At 40.1% G+C, this 17330-nt stretch overlaps 1 protein-coding gene across 1 annotated transcript; it reads left to right on the forward strand.

The window, feature by feature from the left end:
- Window positions 1–3252: 3252 nt before the first annotated feature.
- LOC120533215 (zona pellucida sperm-binding protein 3-like) lies at window positions 3253–5955 on the forward strand. Its single transcript, XM_039759990.1, has 9 exons — window positions 3253–3638; window positions 4316–4434; window positions 4597–4700; window positions 4779–4953; window positions 5027–5147; window positions 5233–5324; window positions 5403–5518; window positions 5590–5715; window positions 5834–5955. The coding sequence occupies exons 1-9, from the start codon at window positions 3297–3299 to the stop codon at window positions 5938–5940; spliced, it is 1302 nt and encodes a 433-aa protein (XP_039615924.1). The 5' UTR covers window positions 3253–3296; the 3' UTR covers window positions 5941–5955.
- Window positions 5956–17330: the final 11375 nt, after the last annotated feature.

Genomic DNA, 17330 nt, shown 5'->3' on the forward strand with positions numbered 1-17330 from the left:
GTATTTACATATGATGACAATATCATTTTTAAGATGAAATGCAGCAAAACATGATTAAATTATACAGATAAAACTAACTTAATAATTAAAGGACACGGTGTCGCCACGCTAGCAAGGATCTGGCGCTCCGCTCACGGATTGTTCCTGTCTCGCACTGTATGCTTCACTGGGACTGGTGTGAAGGATAGAATAATTAAACATGTACTACGAAGATATTTCAATGTTTCCTAAAAGTTTTGAAGAATCGGCGTTATAAGCTTACAGATGGCTTAATGTACTATTACAGAGCTGATTGTGTGGCAATTGGGTATTTGGAGAAAGAAAAGGAAGGACAGGAATTGGAGGTTAGTATGTTTGAAACAGTACTGCTACAATAAATAATTTCATTGAAGGTCACGCACAATCACTGCGCCATAGTGTTCCTATGTTTAATAATGTGCTTTAACTCCTTTAATCAAGAAAATGATATCACGTATACATCTCAGTATTTTAGTTATTCAGAGAGCTGTAATATCACGAATGTAATGGATTCTGTGTCCAGTTGGAGGAAGAGAGCCGGTTTAAGAAGCAAGTAGTGATTCACACACACAGAGCACATAGAAGATCAAATACAAAACAAAGCATTTAACGTACTACTTTAATTTACTAGTTTCTCAAATCCCATCATAACTAAACGATTTTAAGATGAAGTTTATGATGTTCTACTCTAATGACCAAATAAACTACGTGATTAAAGTGGAAATGTCGAGATTGAAGTGGACATTTCGTGCTTTTTTCCCCACTGTGTGCCTTTTTTTCTCTGTACCCTAATAAACTTTCATATGACACTCAGATGGTGGGCTACGTCTCGCCTTTTCATGGCGACTTTAATATCTGACAACTTTTTTTTTTATTTTGGGCACTGTAAGACTTTGTGACCTTGAGCTTTCGAGTTTCTCCAACACGCTATGTCACTCGATCAGCTTCCTTTTCTTGTTTATACCACTGTTTAAACCGACAAATAGTACATTTTTCCTTGCCTCCACTTGGTATGCGCTGAAATTGTTCTATTTCTCCTCTTGGTTTTGCCATTGTCTTTTCACAGAACGCTGAGCTTAAGGGCTATTTATATTGATTTACATATTCAAAGAGGCGTAATTTTGGTTGGAGTTGGGGCGGGACAGCAGCCGTGTGCTCGTGCGTTACTTTTCACGCTGATCAGGATTTATGTAGCAGAAGGACGTGGAAGTTTGCGTACGCACAGATTCCTACATCTGGATTTTTCTGTGCGTACGCACGTTCCCGCTTTTGTGCTTATGCCATATTATAGTGTGAGTTCTACGCACGGCGTTATACATGAGGCCCAAGAAGCGCTGAGTGTGACATTCAAAGGCAAAAGTCACGGGCACCCCGTGAAGGGACAGCAAGCTACGAGCAAAGTGCGATTTAATTTGCAGTGCTGTACATTAAAATAATGCGTAAGTTGTTGCCTCTTTATTGTTGCCTTTATCTAATGTTTGATAACATGAACCATTAAATAACGTGCTGCGTTATTTTTTCTTGAATGTTTTGTAACGGCCAAAAACCCCTTGACATTTGTGAAGTATTCTTACTGACACCCTGCAGTTAACTGCAAGTTAGTGAATCAATCACAGGTCAATTTTAGATTTGTTTTTTGTTTTTTTTTATTTCGTATGACAAAAACGTTATTACATAACAGGGTGAATAATGGTAGAAAATTATCGTTTAAATGTGCGTATTTAGGTGCGGTGGAAAACAAACTGATTTGAAATTGGGAGCACTTTAAAATATTTGATTCTTTATTTTACCAAAAGGTAGCGGGTTAGGGAAATGGTTGGATGGATGAAACATTTTTATAACAAGGAAAAAGAGTGCAATGATGTGTGTTTGCAGAGTACATTAAATTCATGTTTTTATACATCAAAAAGACCCCAAACTAACTTGATGAAGCTGAAATAACTTTCATAAACACCAAATTACAACTAAAGTGATGTAAAAATAATAAACATTGATGTGCTAGTCTCTGACTAAATGTTGTAGCGTCGGCGACGAGCTCCACAATGGACGGATTCTCGGCTTTTTATTTGACTCTCTTAGGTAGCTCCCTATCCTTAAAAGGACTGCTTGTCTTTGCCGCACTAGTCGTAAAAACATGCGACGATACAGTAATGCCATTTATAGGTACTCCTGCCACTTGTGATATGATGCCAGCTCGGTTAACTCATTCTTGATGTCACTTGTTAGCGCCGTCACATAGCCCTTCTGTTGCAGTCTCAGTCCCCAGTGATCAATTCCTAAGGCGCACAAACAGCTAATGCAAAATGACCAGTGAATGCACCAATTCAGAAAGCAAAAGAACAGGGCATTCCGTCTTTTCTTTTTCAGCCTCTTTGAAATAATCTCATGGGAATATACATTACATGGTCTCGTCACCAGTTGCACGACTGAAGTAAGAAAGAAGACCACACTGCTGTTTCAGTGTGGAGCAGTCACAGGCACAGTCACTTTTGGATTCAAAGCAATATCGATCATCTCCTCGGCATTGTTTAAAGCAATCCACCCAAAACTGCGACAGCTATTCTTGTGGTGCTACCGGTTGCCTTAATCAACTTTTATTAGGGTGCGATTTACTTTATGACCTTTTATGCTTAACCAAGACCAATGTAAATGGAAGTAAGATTGTCCTGTGTCCACTTTGTAAGACTGATATTGGAGATGATCCAATAGCTATCTACGTAAAAGTTTTAACGATGATATTGATGCAAAGCCTTAATCCATAATCATAAATCAAAGCAAATATTCAATAAAGACTTCAACAATCACATTTGACATTTATTTGTATTTACACGTCTTCTGTGTTAGTCTGCATTGTTACCCACACGCCCATAATTCTCTTCAATGAAACTATTTTCAGGACATCACCTGTATAATTTAAAACTTAGTAGAGTTTATTTTTCTCGTTCTGAAAGCAAATAAATTTGTTTTTTTTTTAGTACCGATGATTAAAACCCCAATTGTTTGCCCCGCATAAGAAATGTCAAGTGATTGCCTGAGATGATCTTACGCTTTTGCGGCTGTCTTGATTTGTGATTCTAATTTAATTATCTTCTTACCGAAATTAACCTCAGTATTTGAAGCGTCTTGTTCATTTCAAACGCGATTGGTGTCTGATTGGCAATCTTTTTCTCCGCACGTGCTACTAACATTAAGACGTCGAACGCCTTCGTGTATATAAAGCCTGTGCTGCGCTTTATCCTTTATCGCGTTTTGCTGATTTTTCTCTTTGTTGTTTCAAAATGTGGTGTAAAGACAAGGGTCAGATAACCGTGGTGTTGTTGCTCTTTTTCTTCTACGATGGTTTTGCTCAGCAACGTTTTAAAGGACGGAAGCTTATAGCAAAGTCCCAGAAGCCCGCGGTCTTGCAATATGTTGAGCCGAGAGTTGGCGCTCCGCAGACCGTAACCGCTCAGTGCACCGACAGTGAGGTGATCGTCACCATCAGTCCGGACTTGCTGGGCATCCAAAAACCGGTGCAGCCTTCTGATCTTTCCATGGGTGGATGTGGAGTCACCAGCCCAGCCGGTGCTCAGCCCTTTGTGATTGGATCGCCTCTGCAGGGCTGTGGGAGCACCGTGGAGGTGAGTGGCTTCGGTGCTCTCGCACTTTTAGCAATGTTGGGCGGAGAAAAAAAAATAGTAAACGCCGAGTAGCGGTTGATCAGATACGCATTAAGGAAGTGTTGTAAATAACACTAGGGATCACCCTGCCCCTTAAAGGAACCAGTAGAGTCCAATAGCTGGTCAGCCTATAGGTCTCCTTCCTGTGAGCTGTGACAAAATGCTTTTTAAAGTACAAGAGAGAACGCACAACGACCGAAAAGGTTGAATGGTTTGGGTTTTTCTAGTTAAACAAGTTGGTTAGTTTGCAACTTGAAAGTTAAGGGCATTGGGCTTATCTTTCTGACGGCATAGGCAAATTACTTATTTCATCAACTTAACTAAATATTTAAAATGGTTATAAACATCAGGGATCAGTGATATCTCTGAGTTTCAAAATTTTTTGCTTGACTTAAACTACCTGTGGTTGCCCCTTTTTGACCTGTAATCTTAAATCCAACATGGGTTTATAATCGGTGCAAAAGTGGAGTTTTCAGGTTTAAATTAAACCTCTGTAGAATACAATTGCTGTTAAGATCTACATTGACTAAAGCCTTCTTCCACAGATACTTGGATTCTATAGACCATACTAGATCAATACAAAGATACTTTGACACTGTTTAGTATTGTCAGTCAGCTGAATTGTTGGATATTTTTAGATGCGAGGAGCTCTCATAGTGTACACCTTCACCCTTGACTACAATCCTTCTCCAATTGATGGTCTTCCCATTGTAAGAACAAATCCAGCTGTGGTGCACATTGAATGCCAATACAACAGGTGAGAACATGTAAGGTGCAAGTAGAGTTAGTTTGGACCTTGGCCTGGAGTATGTTAATGCTGATGCAGCCATTATGATCTGTAAAGCTATGAGAATTTGTCTTCATGCGAAGACCTGCTGCCTTGATCACCACTTTCTAATTTCATTTTTCCCCAACCCAGGCTACACAACGTAAGCAGCAATGCTCTAAACCCCACTTGGGTTCCCTACACCTCCACAATATCTGCTGAGGATATTCTGGGCTTCTCGCTTGTTATAATGAGCAGTAGGTGTACACATTTTAAATCCTACTTTCCATTTGCACTGATGTGATCTGAACCCTTTGTAACATTCCTGTCTGCAGGTGACTGGAGTGGGCCGAGTCCATCCAACACCTTCTTCCTAGGAGACCTCATTAACCTTCAAGCGTCTGTGGACAGCACTAACCACGAGCCTCTCCGTGTCTTTGTGGACAGCTGTGTGGCCACTCCTGGGTCCAATGCATCTGCCCCGGCCTACACCTTCATTGGGAATAATGGGTGGGTGTAAGCAATAGTCTGACTAGATCTTGGTCTGGAAACACAATGCTATGGTCCATCTTGTGTATTGCAGGTGTTTCTTGGACAGTAAACTGACAGGCTCCAATTCCCAGTTCGTGTCCCCCAGAGTTGCCCAGTCTGTCATGCAGTTCCAGCTGGATGCCTTCAGGTTTTATGGCCTGACTACTAGTTCAGTGAGTCCTTTCCTCCCATCTCCTTTGGAGGAATCCCACTGAAGCTCCCAGGTGTGACCGTACTCTCTTGCATGTCTACTTGCAGATCTTCATTACCTGCCATCTGAAGGTGACCTTGGTGTCTGCTAATGTTGATCCTTTGAATAAGGATTGTTCATACAACTCTGCACTGAGCCAGTAAGTGACTGACTGGGAGGATGAGGGTGCACCTGTTCAAATGATGTAGCAGGTTGTGATTGGTGGCTGTGCTTTCAGGTGGAGCTCAGTGGATGGGGACAATGCTGTCTGTAGCTGCTGTGACACAAGCTGTGCCAACCCCCCTCCCTTCAAGAGGGGCTCTGGTGCCCCTAAACACAGACCCAGGAGAGCAAGTAAGTGACCTCACCAGCAGACTTTTGTAGTGTCCAGTCTGGGATACACAAACTGCAATTGTATTTTTCAGGTGAAGTGAGTGCACCAGTTGAATGGAAGGAGACCATTTCTGTTGGCCCTCTTTTTCTGAAGCGGGTTTCTCCTTTATCTTCTGTATCTCAGTCCTTGTCTCCTCAGCAAGATGAAGTCTCTGCAGGTAACTTGTTTGAACAGTGTAAATGCAAGCCATGTTATGGACTGCAGCTCACTAGGCTAGATTCAAAAGCAGTGTGTTTAGTTTTTCATTCCTAATTTCTTTTCTTTTCTCTTTGCAGGCTCCCAATTCCCAGATTCCATCCTTGGTGCTGTTGTAGGTGTCCTGGCTGTCTCGTGTGTGGCTGTACTATTCTTTGCCTACAGTAAAAGCAAAGGGCTCTGTTAATACTAAGCAATAAAATTTTAATACACAACGTTGTCTACACTTTTGTTTTGTTGGGGTGCTTGTACATTCCTCTTAGTGTGATCTTGCTGAATCCCTTCCCAGATGTAAGGAACCATCTACATGGCTACTATAATATGCTGTATTCCTATGGTTAGATTAGCTTTGATTATTGCTTGACACCATCCACAGTAACGTTGCAGTTAAAGTTTAATTGGAGTGAATGATTAGAAACAGATTAACCAATATGGAAGACTGGTGTTCAGACTCCCAAAGCTGAATTAAACTGGTGGGGATATTTTGTGTTGGTCTCATTAAAATCTAATATAATGGTGGAACAGAGAGGCACCTGAGAAATTACCTAATCTACACTAGTGGGTTCCACCATCTTGGCTTACTGTGGTCTGCACTTTTTTTTTTTTTTTTTTTAAATTCCATCCAGAATCAATGGTGAGATTTTTTTTCCATTAATTGGGCAGCTTTCTTCCTTCAGTAAAGCACAGTAGCTGAATTTCTCCCCCTACCCCTTAATTTCTATTCTGGTATAGAGAAGCCTCGGTTGGGTTTAATTGTGATTCTGTGTAGTTTTAAGTTGCTGTAGATTAATGTCAACTTAAAATTGAATGGGCTGATGGCATTAAATGAATACTACAGTGCCAGCCCCACTAATGGACTAAATGGGTTACACCAGGTGTTCCACTTAATGTTCCTCATAACTGCTTTCCTTGCACTTGGAGGAATTTGACTGGGGGTTGCTTTTTTTTTAGGAATTCTTGCACAAGGTTTTATTTCATTAAAATTTTAGTAATATAAGGGTTCATATATCGGGTAAAGTGAACAAGAAGTTGACTGACTACCAGGTGTCCAATTTGATTTATATAGCACCTTTCCCATGCTCCAGGCACTTCACAAAGTCTTGGAGGAAAAAACCGCAGGCTATATAACATTAGATACATAATTTCCTGAATAAAATGAAACCTGGTAAAGCATTAAATAAAATAAAGGACAATGGACCAGAGTGAAATAATAGATTCAATACTAAAAGAAAAACTTCAGCCTAATTTCTGATATAACAGACAAATTATCCTGAGCCACTGGACAAAGAGGTAAACTGAAAGGGCAGAATGTTAAGTCTTTCTAAATAGATGAGTTTGAAGGATTTTAAAAGAATAAATGAAGTTGGCTGATCTTATTTTTCGGGAAGTTATTCCAAAGTCTGGGTGCTATGGAGCACAAGGCCCTGTCACCCATAGAGTGCAGGTTAGTGTGAGGTGCAACAAGATTACCAGAATCAGAGGCCCTTAGTAGGTGAAAAGGAGCCTAGTGCTTTAGAAGGTTACTGATGTAGTCTGATGCAAAGCCATTTAAAGCTTTACAGATTATAAATAGAATTTTATATTCAAACATGTAAGAGACAGGGAGTCAGTGAAGGTGAAGCAGGATGGCTGTTATGTGCTCACTGTTGCTGGTCCATGTCAGGATTCTTGCAGCAGAGTTTTAAATCAACTAGAGCTGTGATCAAAGATTCGAAGGGACACCTGCCAGCAGTGAGTTATAATAATCAATACAGGATGTGATAAAAGCAGGAACAAGTTTCTCAGCATTAGAAAAGGAGAGGAATGAGCAAACATGGGATATGTTGTGGAATTGAACGTAAGAAAGTTTCTTAATGTGATTTATGTGGGCGGAATAAGAAATGGAGGAATCAAAAATGACACCAAGATTCCTTGCATCAGAAGAAGGTCTGATGAGATGACCGTCAAGAGTGACTGAGAAGGAGCTCATTTTCTTAAGTAGCGCTTTAGTGCAAATTTGCAGGAGTTCAGTTTTGTTGCAATTTAATTTTAAGAGTTCTGCTCCATCCAGGTTTTACGTTTACTGAGGCAAGTTTTGAGCTGAGAAAACTCTGAAGTTGCTCTTTTGACATTGAAATGCAGTTAAGTGTCATCTGCTTTGAAATGATAACCCAGTCCATAGCTATGAATAATATGACCAGGGGGAAGCAAATAAATTCAGAAGAGAAGAGGGCAGAGGACAGAGCACTGAGGAACTCCTTTTGTGACTGGCACTGAGCTTGCCAAGATTAGCAAACTCTGGCCTATCAGTCAGATTGGACTTGAGTTCCCCCTCACATACAGTAACTGAAGTGTTGTTGGGACCAAAAATTTAGTGAAATGAGTCTTCTTTTTGGGGAATGTAAGCTGGCTAATGGTCTCTGCTGGAACATGTCTTTAACAAATCAGTGTCATGGTTAATTCAGCACTGTTAGGCAAATTCAGTTGTCTATAAGAATGACTTTTTGTTCTGTGACATCTTCCCAGTGTGCTATCATTTAGTAGATTGCTGTAACAGGATGCTCCCTGCTTGAGCATTTTCTGAAGAGAAATAAAATGTATTGAACAAGTTTCCTCCTGACATGAAGGTCCTAGTTTAGGACAAGACTTAAATTTTCCAGATTTATTTTTTCAATCAACAAACCCAAACAGCGCACCTAACTAGGCTAGGAGTCCGGATTAATAGAAATGCATTGGAACCAAACCCTGGAGAACCACAGCTCTAGACATTTCAGCTTTGCTTAAGACCTAAAGTCAACCATTTATGTTGAGTGACAATACGGTCACTCAAATGTGAATGCCATTAAATGTCAAAGTCCATGTATGGTGAGAATTTTTGTAGGTCGAGTACCCTGCTCACTTCAAAAGGTTTTTACTTCAGGTGCTAGAAACCACACTTCCATGTTTTTGTTTTTTAAATAGGAAGTAATAAGTTGTGTAGACTCTGTTGTCTAATTGTAACATTAATGTAAATATTTGAAATGGGGAAGGATGAATTTGATATTGTGAGTGTGAGTATGTTTCATGAGCCAGCTGGGATGCTACAACTTTTGGCCAAGGTGTACAGAAATCAGCCATCACCTCTCTGGCAGTTTGTACGGAGCAGTTATATTAATTAATGCAGGCACAATTGGTGCAAGAAAGAAAATAAAGCTTCCTTGTAACAAGGAAATTAGGATAAAAGCAGACACAAGAGTAATAAAGGTTTGGGGCAGCCATCCATATAATATTCCCTGGCTGCAAAGGGTTAAATTGCTATCACTGATGCACTCAGAACAGAGTCCAAAACAGAACTGAACTAGGTTAGTCAAATATGGTGGCTTTAAAGGCCAGAAAAGAAAGTGAAGTCATCGAGAGTGGAAGGGTCCTCTTCCATAGGTTCAGATCCTGACATGACATCATCAAAAAGGCCAGAGAAGGAAGTCTCTTTGGTCGTAGGGTTCTTCACTGGAAGTGACGTCATTCAAGGGTCTTGAACCGGAAGTGACGTCATCAGGGCCAGGCAGAATTTCCCATGAAGGGTCTGCAGAAAAGTGAGAAAAAAGGTCACTGCACTCCGCCACCCCCTGGTCTGGTGTGGAATTACTCTCATAGCCCTTTAGCAGCCTTCCATGCGCACGTGTGTGACAGTGTACAGTGTATATCAACCATTAACTCGACTGGGGCTTTACTCTCCATTTTAATAATATAAAGAAGGTACAAACTTTATTATTTTGTTTTTTCTTTTATAGACTTGACTTGCATTTATGTTGCTGGGGTAAAGCTAACAACCTGTTAACAACTTGCATTACAAACTATTTTGGAACCAAAAGTATGCATGGTGTACTTTTTTATTGATTTCATTAAAAGCAGTAATATTCCATACAATCAGCCAATCTTAACAGAACTAACTTCAAACCCCACCCAAGAGCAAGAGAGGAAGGCTAACAGCCAGAATTACATTTTCTCAGTACAAAAGACAGAAGAGAATCCTTTTCTCCAATATAAATGCTTATTCTTCAAAATTATTGATTAGGTCCTGCCATGTTTTAAAGTTTTGAGCAGATCCTCTAAATGAGAATTAGATTTTTTTCCAATTTTAAGTAGTTTATAACATCAGTTGCCCACTAACTTGAAAGAGGTTGTCTAGGATTCTTCCAGTTGAGCAAGATACGTCAACGGGCTAGTAGTGAAGTAAAGGCAATCACAGTTTGTTTGTGCTTCTTCACTTTAAGCCAATCTTGGAGTACACCAAAGACACCACTGTAAATGGTGTTGTGACACCAACGTTCGCAGATTGAATCTTGCCCTGGAAACATTTTGGACAATTTTAAATGCGATTGATGTGCTTGATAAGATTTTAAGATTAATAATTGTATGCTTTGCACATATGCAACTCGAGTGAATTCTGGGCATGGCTGCCTTCCACTCCTTTTTTAAAATGGTGAGTCAGAGATCCTTTCCCCAATCCTTTCACTTTACATGCTTCCACTGGCATCTCTCATTAGAAAACATAATGTTAATTTTCACTCGTATGCAGATGACACCCAGTTATAGTTTTCTTTTAGACCAAATTAAGTTTCTCCAATGTTGTCTTAAATTAGTTGTTTTAGCGAATTAAATGAGTGGATGGATGAGAACTACCTATCTTTAAAAACCGCTAAAACAAAGATTTTAGTTATTGGAGGGAATGTCGCTGAACACAACAATATTTTGTCATTATTTAACTCGGTTTGAATCACCATTAATTTAACTGAATCAGACCACAATCTAGGAGTTATCTTTGACTCTAGCATGTCGTTTAAAGCACACATTACAAATTTGTCCAAATCATGTTTCTTCCATCTTAAAAATGTTGGGGGATTAAGGCGCTTTTGAAATAAACAGGATTCTGAGAAATTACATTAAGATCTCAGGATGCTTATGATTCCAAGGATTAATAAAATAGCAGTGGGAGGTCGAGCATTTAGTTACAGGGCCCTTAAATTGTGGATTGGTCTGCCTGCTACTATACGAGATGCCCCTTCAGTCTCAGCTTTCAAATCCCAGCTGAAGACTCACTACTTCAGTTTAGCACACCCTGACTAGAGCTGCTGATTAACTGTACAGACTGCATCTCTGTTGTTAGTCATTAGCACTAAAACATAAGTAACATGATAGTTATAATTTGATACTAACCCTCACCTATTCTGTTTTTTTTCTCGGTACTCAAATGTGGCACTTGGTGCCACTGTCCACCTGCCAAGTTGTTTGCCTGCCTAAAGTAAAGTCATCTCTGATGGAGGATCACAGGAATCATTGGGTAAAGGGGTCCTTTCATCGGATTGACTGGCCCAGCGCTGACTCAGCTGTGGAATGGCCAATAGGGGGAGGCAGCATGATGGCCGCAGTCTACAGAACTCTAAACAAATCCAATGACTGTATTATGTGATATCTACTGTTGAATTCTGCTCTGTACTTGTAATATTTTTATTTTAATATTATACTGTATTGAGGATGTGTTCTGTTCTGTGTATTGTATTGTATTGACCCTCTTCTTTTTGACACCCACTGAACGCCCAACCCACCTGAAAAGGGGTCTCTTTTTGAACTGCCTTTCCTAAGGTTTCTTCCATTTTTTCCCTACTAGGGTTTTTTTGTGAGTTTTTCCCTTGTCTTCTTAGAGAGTCAAGGCTGGCAGGCTGTCAAAAGGCAGGGCCTGTTAATGCCCATCGCGGTACTTGTGTAATTTTGGGCTATACAAAAATAAATTGTATTGTATTGCATTGTAATTTACTCTTTCATTATTGAAAGGAAGGGACTTTAAAATGTTTTTATATTTTATAGAAATGCTGTCTTCAAGTCTTCAAGACTGATCAATATCTCTTACGGAATAGAAATAGGTGGGAGGTGAGGAAAATTGGGCAGATTTTGTTTAGCAAAGTTTCTCATTTGAAAGTAGCAGAAAAATTGCAATGATGGGAAATTTGAAGTGTAATTGTTTGTAGAATGCAATGACATTATATGTATGTAACTCTCTAAATTAGGGGTACTCAATCGGCGGACCGCGGTCCACAATCCGGATCGCCAAGACTTTTTTGGCGGACCGCGACTGTCTTCTGTGTAAGTCAAAAGTCTGAATATAAAAGCACCAAAATTATTGTTGTTTTATTATTTACTCTGTAGCAGGGTTGCCAACTGGCATTTTTTTATGCCAAATAACTGAAATCTGGCATTTTTGAAAGCTGTTTGGCATATAAAATTTGCGTTTGGTCTTCTGGCATTTTTTGGTCTTTTTTACAAGCCGTTTGGTCTATAAATTTGCCAGGAAACGGTAAGTGTGATTAAAAGCCGCAATGTAAAGCGATATTTTGAGACGAAACACACTGAGTACTACAAAGCAAATTATCCACCAAAGTCAGAGCTCCGTTCACATAAGATCGACGCCCTTAAGTTGTCGTTTGTAGCGAGTTCATCGCTGATGACAAAAGCGACCACCACACAATCAAATATTACAGAAACTTCGCTACGCATTGTTTGGGTTCTTGTCAGACATAAGAAAGCAGTTACTGATGCAGAGGTTGTTAAAGAATGCATAATGTCTGCGTCTTCGGTTCTGTTTAGCGACAAAAAATGTATTGAACTGATTCAGCAGATACCATTATCAGACAGTACTGCTAGTCGTCATGCCGATGACCTTTCTGACAATGTCGGTGGTCAGTTAATATCAGATCTTAAACAGGCTGAATTGTTTGCTCTTGTGTGCAATGAATCCATTGATAAAACTGACATGTGTCAACTCTGTGTGTTCAGATTTTTTGATGGCCATAATTTTGTTGATGAGTTTCTGACATTACTACCGCTAGCAAAACAGACTTGCGGTGAGGACGTGTTTTCAGCATTATCGCAGTTTATGCACGCAGCTGGATTGGATGTAACAAAAATGGTTTCCCTTACAACAGACAGGGCACCAGCAATGACTGGTAAAGATAGAGGACTTGTCACTCGTCTGAAGGCACTTCAGCCCAACCTTGTTGCTTATCACTGCATCATTCATCAGTCGGCCCTCTGTTCAAAACTTTTTGACAAACTTGTGTAAATGAAATGTAAAAATTAGTGAATTTTTTATGATGTAATTCATCTCTGAAGCATCGTCTGTTTCGTTCTTTTCTTGAAGAGATGTTTTCAGAATTTGGAGATCTGCTGCTTCACAATGACGTCAGATGGTTAAGCAAGGGTCGTGTGTTTGAAAGGTTCTGGAATCTCCGTGAAGATGTAGCTGACTTCCTGCAGTCCTTGAATACAAAGAAAGCTGCAGAATTTTTAACATTTATTCAAGAAAGTGACAAGGTCGCACTGCTGGCATTTCTTGTTGATATTATGGGACATATAAATACAGTGAATTTGTCACTTCAGTGTGCAGACAAAACCGTTGTCGAATTGCAAGAAAAATGTTGTGCCTTTGAAACAAAACTGAGCATTTTCATCAATGACTTGGAAGGTGGTAAGATGCTGCATTTCCCAAACCTGAAGAGCTGCATGACAGCTGATCAACAGGCATGTTTTCAGTTGATTTCCACATTTCTACATCATTTGAAGGTCGAGTTTGTTGAATGTTTTAAGGATTTCAGAAACGTGAAGCCTGTGTTTTTGTTTGTTGTTGATCCTTTCATTGTCCAGCCTGACGGTGAATGGACATCTGTGGCTGCCTCAATTTCTCCAAACTCAAACCTGTCACTGTTGCAAATGGAAGCAGCTGATTTGCAAGCTTCTCACGTTTTGAAAGCAAAATTGAATGAAGTCGGCATAACAATTTTTTGGTCAAAGTTTGTTACAGATTCTCAGTATCCTGCTGCAAAGAAACTGGAGATTTCCGTGCTCACTATGTTTGGTTCAACATATTCTTGTGAGTGTGCCTTCTCCACTATGAACACTTATCAAGACGAAACATCGAAGTGTAATTACCGACCAGAACCTCAGTAATGCAATGAGAATTGCACTGACTGGTTACTCACCAAACTATGCTGCCATTATGAAATTGAAACAACAGTTTCACACTTCACACTGAGTGACAATCATTTACGTACCAACTGTTGTAATTGGTGTGTTAATTGCAAGTAGTCATGTGACTTTTTAAAATTGTTTTCCATGTTTTGTGCATGTCTTGGTCTTCTGTAAAAATTTTATCATTTGCGTTGAATCTATTACTAGACTCCTACAGACCTGCACCTACAATCCTACAGACCTACACGGTAAACCTGGCTATAGCGGACCCGATGGTTGGTGGTGCATGGAATGTGGACCGGCATTTAAAAACTTTGAGTACCCCTGCTCTAAATGATTTAATCCTGAACGTTTTCCAAACATTAAAAACTGTAAGTTTGAGAGAATGGAAAAAGGTGGTTATCAAATAGAAATGCAACAGGTAAAAGCTTTGCTATTCTGAAGTGCTTCTTACATTGGTTTCATTTTCTGAGTGAATGAAGAGCAGTTGGGTTGTTAGTATATTGATGATAACTTATATTTACTGGGGTACAAAAGAAGAATATAAAGAAGTACTGCAGGTTTTTCATTGTATTGCAGAACAAGCTTGTGTATATTCATCAATTTATATCAATGTCCAGGTTTTTGCAGCCTGTGTATTTGCCACACAGGAATAACATTGAAAGTTAGGTAGAGCCATGCCATCTTCTGCTGTAGGTCATTGTAGGGTTGCCCTTTGGATACAGGGATGTTTTGAAGTCCAAATAAATTAGGTTTTGATTGAATCAAATTTTTTTTTTATTTATTTATTTCTATATTTGGGGATGCTTTGGAATAGACAAAGAAACTTGGGAAGGATATTCAACTTGACAGTGTTGATATTCATTGCTAAAGTGAGATGGAGGGTTGACCATCTATGCACATCTTGTTTTTCCATATAGACAGTAAAATTTGTTAAAAAAGATCTTTAGATTTACTTGTGATGTTTACTCCTAGGTATTTAAACTGATCTGCGATGATAAAAGGGAAGGTATCCAATCTGATGATGTGTGATAGAGAGTTCACTGGAAAATGTACACTTTAATTCAAATTAATTTTGATCCAGATAACTTTGAAATTTTGCTAATGCTGGTAGTACTGCAGCCCCAGTATTTTGTAGATCTGATGTATACAGTACCAATATCATCTATAGTGATATTTTCTGTTTAAATCCTTCTCTGATAATCCCCTTTATCTCGGATGCATTTCAAAAGTGAACAGCTAGTGGTTCAATGATGATTGCAAAGAGCAATGGTGACAGGGTGCATCCGTATCTAGTACCATGCTGTAGTATGAAGTAATGTTAATACAAACAGAAGCTTCTGGACTGGTATACAGTAATTTGATACATGCACTTATGTTTGGGCCAAACACAGATCTGTGCAATGTAGTGAATAGGTAGTCCCATTAAATCATATCAAATGCTTAGACTGTCGCTATGTTCATACCAGTGTGAAAAAAGATGAAAGAGGGCGTGTGAGATTTTTTAGACCCCGACTAATCCCCTGTTGTGCTCTGTGCCAAAACCCTGTTAACATAGGCAGAGATTGGTTGACCGCTGCCAGGTGCAACTGCAAGTTCAATGGCTCACAACATAACGCATCTGTCACCCAATGGTTGATGAAGAGAACATTTAAAGTTGTCCGCTGACCTGGTCTTGTGCTCACTTATCTGTCTCGACTCTTGTGCAGGATGGCAATCTCTTCTTTTGATCTAAGAAGGGAATAAATGCTGGATGACATTATCATCACTGCTTGCATACTTTGTGTTTAAGTCACAACTCCTATTTGAATAAATGCTTTAAGAATACTCCTGTTTTCACAACAATAAAGATGATTTTTTTGGAAACTTGGACTCACCTAATTTTCTCTCCGTAACAGTCTGGATTCATGTCTAAGACGTCTACCATTGACCGTATCCTGGCACGGAGGGTTCTTTTTGAGCGCAAAAGCAAATATCGACAGAGATTCTTTGCAGCCTTTGTCAATTTTCATAAAGTGTTCAACTCAGTTGATCGAGCTGTCCTGTGGGACATCCTAAGGGTTCGCGGGATCCCCTTAAGGATGCTGGATATCATGGCCTTCCTATACACTGGTACTGTGAGTGTTGTGCAGAGTGGAGGCAGAACCTCTGTGTTTTTCCCAGTTGATTCTGGGTTTGTCAAGGTTTGTGTGTTTTTGCTTGTATGGAATGGGTGTTGGGCAAGGTCATGGGGTCCAGCGGCTCTGGGGCATCTGTTGGTGAAGAAAGATTCATGGATCATGCCTTTGCTGCAAAGCTGTGATCTTTGCAGAGTCAATGGAGGCTCTGATCAGGGCATTCGAGAGACTGAATGAGAAGTCTGAGTGTCTGGGCTTGCAAGTGTCCTGGATCAAAACCAAGATCCAGGCCTTTAATGACCTCTTGAGCACAGCCATCAGCAGTGTGTCTATCTGCAGAGAGAGTGTTGTCCTTGTCGAGAGGTTTACTTACCTTGGCAGTGACATTTATGTCTCTGGTGACTCTTCCTATGAAGTCAGTAGATGGATTGGGAGAGCATGGGGGGTCATGAGGTCACTGGAAAGGGGTGTGTGGCACTCCCGATATCTATGAAAAATGATGAAGGTCCAAGTTTTTAGAGTCCTGGTGCTTCCTCTCTTGCTATATGGTTGTGAGACATGGACGCTATCCAGTGACCTGAGTCAAAGACTGGACTCATTTGGTACTGTGTCTCTCCAGAAAATCCTTGAGTACCATTGGTTTGACTTTGTGTCGAATGAGCAATTGCTCATGGAGTCCAAAATGAGGCACATTAACTGCATTGTAAGGGAGCATCCATTATGGCACTTTGGCCATGTGGCGAGTTTCCCTGAGGGTGATCCAGCTCATAGGATCCTCATTATTGGGGACCCGAGTGGCTGGACCAGGCCAAGGGGTTGCCCACGTAACACCTGGCTGCGGCAGATGGAGGGCAATTTTAGGAGGGTAGGACTGGACCGTGTTTCTGCCTGGGGGGTTGCCAACCATAATCTTGAGTTGTTTTGTCATGTGGTGGGTGCTGTACCAGTGCATGCTCCCCAACTTGACTGGACTTGACTTGTCAATGTAACTCAATTTCCAATAAATGTGTGACTCTGTCTTTGCTCTGGGTCCTTTCCCTTGAACACTCTGCTGGGTGGTGTTATCTCTTAGCAGGCTGTTGTGACGGACTGCACCCTCTCCATGAAGAGGAATTAAAAACGCAAGAACAGGCTGAAAACTGCATGATTTTGTAATCAGGGAGGTTCCATATGACAAAATTCTTAAAACAGTTCAATGTACTGTTTTATTTCTTCTACACTGCTTACTTTAAAAGGGGATGCTCAACCACACACATATATATATATATATATATATATATATATATATATATATATATATATATATATATGAAGCATATATCTTAGCAGCACATTACGGTCCGGGACATAACAGCGGCTCAAAAACGTTACAGTAACGTGTGCATGCCCATCTGCCATGCATCTCGACATACTACCCATCAAATGAAACTTCAAAGTCTCGTCTTACCGATGATATAAACCATTTTGACACACAACAACC

Source organism: Polypterus senegalus, chromosome 8 (genome assembly GCF_016835505.1).
Source record: "Polypterus senegalus isolate Bchr_013 chromosome 8, ASM1683550v1, whole genome shotgun sequence".
Lineage (NCBI taxonomy): Eukaryota > Metazoa > Chordata > Cladistia > Polypteriformes > Polypteridae > Polypterus > Polypterus senegalus.